This window comes from Choloepus didactylus, chromosome 3 (genome assembly GCF_015220235.1).
Source record: "Choloepus didactylus isolate mChoDid1 chromosome 3, mChoDid1.pri, whole genome shotgun sequence".
Lineage (NCBI taxonomy): Eukaryota > Metazoa > Chordata > Mammalia > Pilosa > Megalonychidae > Choloepus > Choloepus didactylus.
The window spans coordinates 8,922,962-8,935,120 of record NC_051309.1 but is presented as its reverse complement, the minus strand read 5'-3'; the positions used below and the strand labels follow the sequence as shown (position 1 = coordinate 8,935,120).

The window sequence follows — 12,159 nt, the reverse complement described above, 5'->3', positions numbered from 1 at the left end:
TGTGCCCCGTTCCTTCCTCCCTTCGTTCATCTGATCAAGCGGTCCCTGCCTTCAAAGGACTCACAGGATGAAAGTCCTGTGCCAGGAGAAAGAATGGAGATGAGACCTGAGTAAAAGCTATCAATACTCCTCAGGTCGAGGACGAGGCAACACGTAGTAGGTGCCTCTGTCAACTCAGACAGGGAAGTATCTAGAAGATGGGTGAAAATAGTTACGGTGAACAGCAGCTCTATTCTTCTAAGAAAACACAGTCACAGTGTGAAAAATGCAGAAATGTCAGCTAAGACTGCTTTTGGCTTAATGAGCAAAATGTTTTCACTCAGTTTGGAATAAGGGCCCTTTGGTATAGGGGATTAATGTGATATCCATCATTCTATGAAAATAAATACCAGCACAGAATATCTTTTTTCCTATCCTGGGGAAGCATTTCAAATAATATGGTTCCTTAACTACTGAACATATTTTTCTTTCATTAAGAACAAAACGTAGATGGAAAATAACTATTTTATAAGAATGATTTTTAACAAGAACTACCACCAATCAAAAGAAAATAATATAAAAACAAAGAACCCAGTAATCTAACTCAGCAATGAACAAACAAGCCCCACACTCCACTTACAGCCAAGCCATATTCAGGAAACCTGTCCTTCCTTCTTTCAATAGCGCTACGTGAGAGTTTCCCATGGACCAGGACAGGCACTATGCTACAAACTGTGCTGACATGGTGCAAGGGACAAAGAAGCTGACAGAGTAGGCAATGTTTTCTTTGGGCTGGAAGGAGACATAGGAGGCTGTTTGCCAGTAGAAAGGGGGATGGGGGTGGAGGGAATGGCTATATATGAGGGGCAGAGAAATTCTAGGCAGAGAAATCAGCAAGGGCTAAGGCTTAAGAGCTTCCAAAAACAAGGCCTCTATAGAACAAAAATAAGTTCTGTATGGCCAAGCCTAAGTCACATGGGGCCCGACTGAGAAACAAAGGCTGTGGTCCCATCACTGCAAGCCCTGAGTGCCAGGCTGTGAGGCATAGTGTTTGTTGAGACCGGGGAAGCAAGGGAGTGATACAATTATATGTACATTTTAGGCAGATGCCTTCTGGGGCAAGGTGAGGAAAGCATGAGCAGGCAGAGGGCCGAAGTACATAGCGGAAGGCCACATAATTACTTCCCTCCTGGCCTCTGCTCAAAGTAACTGGCCCAGGGCGGCTACCTGGCAGGACACGAAGCTGTGCTTCACCGTCTAAATTAGAACAATTCCCACCCGAGGATTTTTTTTTTTTTTTTTTTTTGATTGAGATTGTTCACATTCCATATAATTATCCAAAGAATCAAAGTGTCTAATCAATGGCCCATGGTACCATCATACAGCTGTGCATCCATCACCACAATTTTTAGAACATTTTCATTACTCCAGAAAAGAAAGACATACACACACTAAAAGGAAACTTACATCCTCCCATATCCCTAACCACTGCCTCCCCCCCATTATTGACTCATAGTATTGGTATAGTACATTTGTTACTGTTGATGAAAGAATGTTAAAATACCACTAACTGCAGCATATAGTTTGAAATAGGTATATATTTTTTTCCTATATGCCCCTCTATTATGAAATTCTGGTTATAGTGTCATACATTTGTCCTAGTTCATGAAAGAGATTTCTAATACTTGTATAGTTAATCATAGACATTGCCTATGACAGGATTCACTGTTTTATACATTCCCATCTTTTAATCTCTAACTTTCCTTCTGGTGACATACGTGACTCTGAGCTCCCCCTTTCCACCACATTCACACACCATTCAACACTGTTAGTTATTCTCACTAAGTGCTATGGTCACCTCTGTCCATTTTCAAACACTTAAGTTCAACATAGTTGAACATTCTGCTCCCCTTCTTTAGGCTTGTTCTATATCCTGGTAACTTATATTTCATGTCTATGAGTTTACATATTATAATTAGTTCATATCAGTGAGATCCTGCAACATTTGTCTTTATGTGTCTGACTTATTTCACTCAATATAGTGTCCTCAAGGTTTCTTCATCAACCCCTTTTTTTTAAAGATTGTTTTGTTCATACCCCATACATTCCATCCTAAATAAACAATCGATGGTTCCCTGTATAGTCACGTACTTATGTATTCACCACCCTCACCCACTATCTATATAAGGACATCTGCATTTCTCCCACAAAGCAAGAGGAAGAGTCAGAGAAGGTAGAGAGACAAAAGAAAAAGAAAAAAGAGAAAACAAACAAAATAAAACATTACAGCTAGGAAGCAACAAAAGGAAAGATAGCATTAAATTAAAGTAGAATAAAGAGTCAGACAACATCACCAATGCCAAGGGTCCCAAACCCCTCTTATGTCCCCCTCTTATAGGCATTTAGCTTTGATATATTGCTTTTGTTACATTAAAGGAAGCATAATACAATTTCTGTTAATTATAGTCTCTAGTTTGCATTGATTGTATTTTTCCCCTACTACCACCCTATTTTTAACACCTTGCAAGGTTTGCATTCATTTATTCTTCCTCATGTAAAAACATATTTGTACATTTTATCAAAATTGTTGAGCACTCTAGGTTTCACTGAGTTATACAGTCCCAGTCTTTATCTTTCCTTTTTCCTTCTGACGTCCCACATGCTTCTAACCTTCCTCTTTCAACCATACTCACAGTCATCTTTGTTCTGTTTACTTACATTGCTGTGCTACCATCACCCAAGATTGTGTTCCAAACCTCTCACTTCTGTCTTTTCCTATCAGTCTGTAGTGCTCCCTTTAGTATTTCCTGTAGAGCAGGTATCTTGTTCACAAACTCTTTGTCTGTCAGAGAATATTTTAAACCCTCCCTAATATTTGAAAGACAGTTTTGCTGGATATAGGATTCTTGGTTGGCGGTTTTTGCCTTTCAATATCTTAAACATATCACACCACTTCCTTCTTGCCTCCATGGTTTCTACTGAGAAATCCGCACATAATCTTATCAAGCTTCCATTGTATGTGATGGATCACTTTTCTCTTGCTGCTTTCAGGATTCTCTCTTTTGTCTTTGACATTAGATAATGTGATTATTAAGTGTCTTGGCAAAGGCCTATTCAGATCTATTCTGTTTGGGGTTTGCTGTGCTTCTTGGATCTGTAATTTTATGTCTTTCATAAGAGATGGGAAATTCTCTTTGGTTATTTCCTCTATTATTGCTTCTGCCCCTTTTCCCTTCTCTTCTCCTCTGGGATACCCATGACATTTCATGTTGTCATTCAGTTCCCTGAGACACTGCTCATATTTTTCCACTCTTTTCCCTATCTGTTCTTTTGTATGTAGGCTTTCAGGTATCTTGTTCTCCAGTTCCTGAGTGTTTTCTACTGCCTCTTGAGATCTACTGTTGTATGGCTCCACTGTGCCTTTCATCTCCTGTGTTGTGCCTTTCATTTCCATGATTCTGCCAGTTGTTTCTTCAAACTTTTGATTTCTACCTTATAGTCACCCAGTGTTTTCATTTTATACTTCATCTCTTTTGCCATATCTTCCCTAAACTTTCTGAATTAATTTAGCATTAGTTGTTTCAATTTCTGTATATCTCAGCTGAAGTGTAAGTTTGTTCCTTTGACGGGCCATAACGTCGTTTTTCTTAGTGTAGGCTGTAGTTTTCTGTTGTCTAGGCATCTGATTTCTTTGGTTACCCCAATCAGGTTTTCCCAGACCAGAACTGGCTCAGGTCCCAGAGGGGAGAAATATTCAGTATCAGGTTTCCCTGAGGGTGTGTCTTAGAAGACTGACACATCCGATGAGGCCTCAAGCCACTGTGCTTTTCCTAACCTGCCCCGCAGGCGGTGCCTGTCAGCCTGTAGTTCCTGACTGGCATAAGGAGGTGTGGCCCCTTTCATCCTTAGTTTCTGTTTTGGCTGTTTACCCCCAGGCTCTGGGGTCTGGTTCTAAATGTGAGGCCCATAGTAGGGCTGGGCACCACTTTCTTCCTCTTAGGGAAAATACACCCCCTAGGGAGCTTTCATTTGCATTTAAATAGGCTCTTTGTCTCTCTGACTCTGCTATCTCCACCCTTGTCTAGGTCAGGAGCTGTGAACTGAAAATGGCTGCGGCTTTCTCCACTGAGCCTCCCAGGCTGAGAGAGAGATAAAGGGACAGAAAGCCCCCCTTCAGGGCCAGTCAATGGTCCCCCCAGCTTCACCCACCAGCCAGAGATAGTACCCGGTCCTCTAGGCTACCCCTCCTGGCACAGAGACATCCCCGGCTCTTTAAGGTCAGTCGTCACTAAAAGCTTCTGTCTGCTTGTTGGGGATTTGTAGCTTATATTGAGCAGTCCACGTTTGTTAATCAAAACCTCAGTTGGAGCTAGAATGAGGTATATTCGCTTGTTCAGAGTGCTGCTCTCTATCACAGCAAGGTTTTTCAGTTTGCGCTGCAGTGGAGGAGGGGCTCTCGGCTTGGGTCCCCAGTTTTTCCTTACAGATTTGATGCTGCGAGCTCAGGCATTCCTCCCAATCCAGTCATGTTTGTCCCCCAGCAGTTATTCCAGATTATTTACTAACTATCCTGTTTGTTTATTAGTTGTTTCAGGGGGATTGACCAGCTTCTACTCCTCTCTATGCCACCATCTTCTTTCTACCACCTGATGGATTTTAATTTGCATCTTATTTGAAGTCTCTGCTGAGAGCCATGAACTGAGGGAGGTAGCAGCCAAAGCCTCTTCTTGCTTTACTGGGGTCCCTGTGAAGTCTTAAGTATCAGGGTCCACCTGGGATAACAAGGCGGCAATCTGCTTCTGTCCCTCACTGGTGTGCAACCCAAGGACTGCCTTGCCATCGTGATGGTGAATCCACATCATCAGGGCCCGGCATTCTCCTCCATGCCTTGCTTTCGGCAGATTGGTCTCCCCAGACCCCAAACACTCTGTGCATGTACCAGTCTGAGCCTGTGCTGCTGTCTTCCTCTATTAATCTACTTACCCAGACACTGCTTTTCTTTCAACATCCAACACAACTGCCATTATTTGAGAAACCTGCCCAAATTACCCTAAGTTTCAAATCTTAGTTCAGCTGTGTGACCCTGGGCAAATTCTCTGAGCCCCAAATTCCTCATTTATAAAATGGGATAATAATTTTTATTAACAGGGTTGTTGTGAGGATTAAATGAAATAAATTTCCATACCACCTGGCCTAGGGTAGGCATTTAATAGTAGATAATAATACTTGTTAACATTTATTAACTGCTCACTGTGCTTTAATTGTATCAACCCATTAAGTTCTCATTACAACCCTATGAGCTAGTACTATTAATTTGCCCATATTAAAGATAAAGAGGCAAAGGTTCAGAGAAGTTAAGCAATCTGCCCAAAGTCACAGCTGGTACACGGCAGAGCAAGGATTTCAACACAGGCTGTCTGGCTAAGGAGTCTGAGCTCCTGAGCTTCTGGATCACACCATTTCCCCTCTCTGCACTTCCTACTGGCCTTATGAATTATGACTCATGTACTGATGAAGTTGGCTAAGTTTTCATGTTTATGTAGCAATCCAGGCTGACTTGCTACCTCCTTAACAGTAGTGACTTTATCGCTTCTCAGTGTCTATCCTCTCAATACACAGAATATAAGACAGTAAACGATAACTTGCTAGGAGAGAACTTGACTGATCTACTTACTATCTTCTACAAATGGTTCTATTATTTGCATTTACAACTTAAAAACTTCCATAAATATGCATAAAAGAGCTAACCTAGCAGACCTAAGACTGCTATCCATAAAAGGCCTGCTTCCAAGTTTGGCCCTTGGCAGCATTTGGGAACTTTCAGGAGGGTTCCCCCACCAGCCCCAGAACTGATAAGTGAGGCTCCCTGTGCCCAGACTGTTGGTGCTAAAATGTTTTATGCTGGGTGCCTACTTTCCTTCTGGAAGTCTGGAATATTGGTAAGAGCTAGGCAGAGGGTGCCTATGTGACCAGCCCCTCATTAAAAGTCCCGGGCACTGAGTTTCTACTGAACTTCCCTGGTAGATGACATTTCACACAGGTTGTGTATGTGGGAGAGGACCTTTGGAAGCTGGTGCCTGGCTTCCCTTGGACTTCACCCATGTGCCTTTTTCCTTGGCTGATTTTGCTTTGTATCTTTTTTGTTGCAATAAAATTATAGCCATGAGGACGACTATATGCTGAGTCCTATGAGTCCTAGTAGATCATTGAACCTGGGATGTGTTGGAGATGCCCGAAACAATAAGAATTAAGAAAACTGATTCCCAGTTATGTAGTGTCATCTTCTGAAAGACTATCCTAAAATTGATTCAAAACTAGTTTAGAGATGGTCAATACCTGGAGCCTAGATTCAGCACCCATTCGTTCACTTGCTCATTTATCCACTCGCAAGACCTGGCTGAGGAGCCAAAGGGGGTCAGAGCTGTGTGGACAGTCCCTGTGCTCCAGCAGTGTACAGCCCAAAGGGATGACAGATGAACAGACATGGACCATGGGAAATACTGAAGTCTGGCTCTGCTGCTTCCTGGCTGCGTGACCAGGCTGCCCTCAACCAATTTAACCCACTGAACTTCAGTTTTCTTATCTGCAGGGGGTGGCCAGTAACGGTCCCTGCGCTAACTGGGTGTTGGGGGGTTACAGGGAGGCTCGTGCAGAGCAGGGACACTGAGTGAGTGCTCTGTTGGTGGGGAGGAGACCACCCCGGATGGCTAGGGGAAGGCCTCCCAGGGGAGCACTGGTGGTCCAGGGAATGCTTCAAAGACAACAGAGACCAAGACAAGAGGCTACGCCTGTGCTGGCCTCCTAGGGTTATTAAGAAGACAAAATGGGCAAGAGCATTTGGGGCAGACAGCCTGGGCTAAAATCTCAGCTCTGCCACCTCCTGGCTATGGGACCTTGGGAAAGTTACTAGCCTTCCCTGAGCCTTCACTTCCTCATCTGTAAAATGGGGACAAGAACAGTCCCTGCCTCGTGGCTGGTTGTGAGTTCGTAGGTAAAGTGTCTCTAGCCCAGTGCTAGCCTGTAGTAAATGCTCAAAAAGCACTAAACACAGCAATTTGTGAAAAATTCAAGCATAGTGGTGACTGTCATTCTTACTATTCTTAATTAAGGAATGCTAAGGGAGTCAATACTTACAATCTTTTCTTATCCACCACTCGTTTAACACGGATGGCTCTTTGCTCTGAGTAAAGTTTACACACTCCTGTAGCAGGGGAAAATATCAGAAAAAAAGACCATTTAAAACTATTTCTCATTAAATAGAAGACACATCAGCTAGTAAAGCTAAATTTTGCATCAAATCCATTGTGCAATGCCACATTTGAGCTTTAAGACAAAATCAAATACTTTTTAAGTAATCTTCAATGAAATCCAGAACAGCACTCCTGTGTTCCTTCACTTGCTGGGAATGGATTTCCTTGTGGGCTGTAACAGAAAAGGACAATACTCAGATCTTTCTATTCGATCATATCAAAGAACAATTATCAGCTTCTCAGAACCATTCCTTTACTTAAAGTATTTTCTAAAATATAGCTATCAAATAAGTCTTGTGTCAAGTGACATTACATTTTTTAAAGAGTAAGATTTATTAGTCTTTTCAAGGGTGAAAGATTAAACCTGTAGAAAACTTGCAGTCGACTAATTTATGGCTTATTACATCACTCAGAGAGAGTGTTCGGTATGGCCTACTTCTTGAATGCCAACCTCTTTTGTACTAACAGCATCCAATGCTCAAGCTGACCTACAAGTAACATGTTTAAATCAAACTCAAGTCACACACTCCTCCCTGCCTAAGCCTGTGCTGTTTTTCAGCTTGGAACACCCATTCCCTCATCTTTTGAGGGTCCCTTAGACACTGAATCAATCCTCCAGGAAACCTTCCTTCTCTCCTGGACACAAAGATGACTTTCTTCAGGGAACTATCATATGTTGTTAAAACTTGTGTCACTTATTTTGATACAACAGCCACTGTTTATTGAGGGCCTACTATGGACAAGCACTCTGCTAGTACCCTCCACGCACTATTGCTAGTAATCCAAACAACCCTGCAGGCAACAATGATTGTGCCTATTTTTATATGGGAAGAAACCAAGGTTCAGATTCACAAGCAGCCCAGAGGCACGTGGCTTGGTGCTTATGACTGGTTTTATACTTTTACATGTATCTTCCAGGCACCTCAATGAATGATTGTGCCCTAGGATAGGGGCACGATTTATGTTTTGACCACAGAGCTGCTAAGCCTGAGATTCACGTGGGGGCTTCACGGCATCCATGAAATTGTATGCAAAATTTTGAGTGTATATATCTATTTTCTGGCAAAAATGTCTCATCACCCTCAAAGTGGTCCAACAGGCTTGTATTGGAAGCTTCCCAACCCAAAGTCTATGTCATGAGCACAAGAGTATCTGGTAACTTTGAACTCTCTGTTATTTAATGCACTTGATATCTGCCTAAATGAATTTAAAAAGAGTCAAGGAAAATACATGACTTGGGAACCTATCTTGCTGTCTCCGTAAGAATTAAATATCAATGAAAGTGAGGTAATAACCACCCTGTGTGCCAGACATGGTTCTACGAATGCTATAAGCATTTAATTCTCATGACAACCCTAAGACATACATTCTATAATGATCTCCATTTTACAGATGAAGAAGCCAAGGCCCAGGGAGGTTAAGTAACCTGCTCAAGGCCACACAGCCAGCGCCTACACAGCCATGGCTCCAGAGCCTTCCTCCTCTCCATGGGGGTCTGATACTCAAGTTTACTTTCCTACTAAAAGCAGAGAGCTTAGATTATCTTCCTGCATCCTTTCCCACATGCCACCAACCACCACCCCACAGAGTGCCAAGCAGAACCCAGGCATGCCCACGCACGCCCACACACAGGGGTTCTCTTTTCTAGCCTTGGCCCCATATTAAGTTTCTGGTTGTATGGAGAGGTCCTTTCCATCTCCCTTCTCCCAACTGCTTAAATTTTAAAAAGAAGGACAGAAAGAAAATGGCCTTTTTATTACTTTCAACAGCTTTGGTTAAAACACTAAGAGCAGTGCTAGTTCAGTAAAGGAAGGACTTAAAAGTTTTAAAACCTAAATCTAAAAAGGAATTTTAGGTGGATGCACATATGAATCGTGTTTAACTACTTGATATAGTCACAGCTGTCTTCTGCATCTTTCAGTGCACTTTACCTTCTATTCTTAGTTGCTGAATTGCTTCTGAGCAGGTCCTCATGAATATCTGAGCATCCTGATCGATCTGATCTCGTTCCATGTCTGTCATCCGCCCATACTCAGACATGATATGGCTAAAAAAAAAAAAAGAGAGAGAACTAAAGTGCAGCAGCAAATGACAACACAAAGTGGTTGGGCCAGGGTGAAAAGGGAAGGAAGAGCTCTGCTGGTGAAGTGACATTTAAGCTGAGACTTGAAGGCTGAGGAGGAGCTGGCTGGGCTCGGAGGTGGGCAAAGGCTCTGGAGTGGAACCAACACCTGTGCAGGCCTGGAGGCAGGAGGGGCTCTCTGCACAGGCCGGAGAAGGAGGTGAGGAGGGAGGGGTGGCAGGAGCTGCAGTGACAAGGCCTTATGAAGATGTAGGCTTTGATTCGGAGAGCAACAGGGCAGCTACTGAAGGGTTTCATACAGCACAATGACAGGATGAGGTACATTAGAAGAAGTCCACCCTGGGTGCTGCATGGAAAATGACAAGGAGACACAGTTTGGAGGCTCTTGGGATGAGAAGTTGTTCCAGGCTGCCATTTTCCCTTGCTTACAGCCAATCTTCAAAACTGACAATGGAAGTGCTTTTAAAAACAAATTTCATTTCTCTTGCTATTTTAAAAACCCATATTCTAAAGTCACTGAGCTAGCAAGGGCACTCCTTTCAGTAATGTACCCTTAGGCTCAAAATATGAGTTCTATTCCCTTGCTCATATTTGTAAGATCTGGGTAGGTGGGACAGCAGTGTCCTTAACCATGAGGGTATTGGGCCTAATTACACACTTGGGACATCACAGCTGAATCACAAAATATAAAATGTGAGGGACCTTAGATAACTTAGACTTAAATCACTCCACTTCCCACCCACCGGCCCAGCCAGTCCCCCATTCTCACTCAGAATAAAATCCCAAGTCCTGCCCAGCCCCACACTTGCTCATTTCCTGCTGCTAGCTCCCTCCTTCACTTCATTCCAGCCACAGTGGCCTCCTGGCTATGGCCTCAGTCAGCCAAGCACCTCCTACCTCAGCCAAGAATGCTCTTCTTTCTCCTCGATCAGATCTCTGCTCCCATTGCCTAGCAAAAGAGGTGGCTTCTCTGGCCACCCTCTGGGCTTGCCCTCCAGTACCTCTTGGCTTTTACTTTTAGTGCCTTTGTGGGTTATTAAGCCATCTTCAGCTCCAAAGCCATGCTTCTACAGTCTGCCTTGTGATATGGGACCTGAACTCTCCAAACCCTATTGCCTACCTATTCCTTACCCTGATTTATTTTCCTTTCAGCAGCTATTATTCCCTGAAATATTAACACGTATATTTATCTCAGTCTCCTCCCACTAGAATGCAAGCTTCACAAAAGCAAGGACTGTCTGCCCTGTTTATTTCTGTTTCCCCAACACCTAAAACAGTGTTCAGCACACAGTAGGTGTGCTCGCTTTAGCTAAGCACTTAGAAAACTATTCTCAGTGCCTTATGTGAATTTTATTCACTTATTTAATCCTCACATTTCACTCATCACTCACACACATATCAAATCTCCCAGATGTCAGGCACTCGTCTGTGCGGTGGGAGGAAGGAGGTGGTTCAAGGTTGAAAAGGCTCATTTCTGAGGGTATTTACTATAGGGGTTATTCACACGGAAACCAGAAGAACAGTGAAGTATGGCCAACGGTGTTACTATGGAAAAAGACAGTGGGATCCAAAGGGAGGAGCAGTCAGTTCCTGCAGAGGCGGCACTGGGCAGAGCAGAAGGCACCCCGCACAGAGGGCAGGGGGAGAGGACCAGCTCTAGATTCCCACTCACAGGCGAGTCCACAACCCCAGGACCAGGAGTTGTGAACATGTCTCTGTGGGGTTCAGAGGGTGGACGTATGGGGAATCAATTAAGCGCCCCCACAAAAGACCTGTGGGTCCTGTGGGTATGGACTCATACGTGAATGGGATCTTCAAAGATCCTATTGAGGTGAGGCCAAATGGAATCAGGGTGGACCCGAGTCCAGATGACTAGAGTCCTGCCAAGCAGAGGAAACCCAGACAGAGAAATACATGGCTGAACAGGAGATGTGAGAATCCGCTGAAGGGGAGGGAGATTGCCAAGTAATGGAGACAGAGATGCATTTGCAAGCCAAGGAACCCCAAGGATTGCCAGCAAGCCAGCACCAGAACACTTCAGACTCTGAGAAAGGATGCCTGGAGATCCCTTGATGGTGGACTTCCAGACTCCAATACGGTGAGACAATAAATTCCTGTGTTTAAGCCAGCCAGGTTGTGGCATTTGTCATGGCAGCGCTGGCAAACCAAGACACCATATAAACTTTAAATCCAGTTTCTCGATATCCAAAAAGTAACTTGCTGAGATTTTGACTGGGATTGCATTGAAGGTATAGGTCAAGTTGGGAAGAACTGACAATTTAACAATACTGAGTCTTCCTATCCATGAATATGGAATAGCTCCATTTATTTAGATCTTCTTTGATTTCTTTCATCAGAGTTTTGCAGTTTTCCTCATAAACATCCCATACATATTTTGTTAGACTTATACATTAATATATCATTTTTTTTGGTGCTAGTGGTTTTTTTTTTTTTTTTTTTTTTTTTTAATTTCAAATTCCAATGATTCATTGCTGGTAGTCACTGGAGAGTTTTAGACAGAAGAATTTGCCTATTTCACAAGTTCCTCTGTGGTGTGCGGCCTGGACACAGATGAAACCAGACACCAGGAAGACATGAAGAAAGCCTGGGTGAAGTAGTGTCAGGGAAGACAGGAGGGATAACAGAGCTGAGAGACATTTAACAGGCTGCATGGACTGACTGGGGTGTGGAGGCAAAAGAGGGGAAGTCAAGGGTGAGTGAAGGTGAGCCCTAAGTTCTGGTTTACAAGACTACAACTAAAAGTTAGGGAATACAGAGTGATGTCATCAAGATGGTGGCATGACATACCCGGGAATATTTTCCCCTTAGAGTCAGCTAAATAAAAGG

At 43.4% G+C, this 12,159-nt stretch overlaps 1 protein-coding gene across 3 annotated transcripts in view; it reads right to left on the bottom strand.

The window, feature by feature from the left end:
* The window catches only part of STX18 (syntaxin 18), a 141,906-nt gene that overhangs the window by 29,040 nt on the left and 100,707 nt on the right, over nucleotides 1-12,159 (bottom strand). For all 3 annotated transcript variants that reach the window (XM_037829383.1, XM_037829386.1, XM_037829385.1), the window contains 3 exons: nucleotides 9,161-9,276; nucleotides 7,324-7,401; nucleotides 7,114-7,180 (listed from right to left, as the gene is read on the bottom strand). In XM_037829383.1, coding sequence (XP_037685311.1) covers nucleotides 7,114-7,180; nucleotides 7,324-7,401; nucleotides 9,161-9,276 — 261 coding nt within the window. The remainder of the gene's footprint in view (nucleotides 1-7,113; nucleotides 7,181-7,323; nucleotides 7,402-9,160; nucleotides 9,277-12,159) is intronic.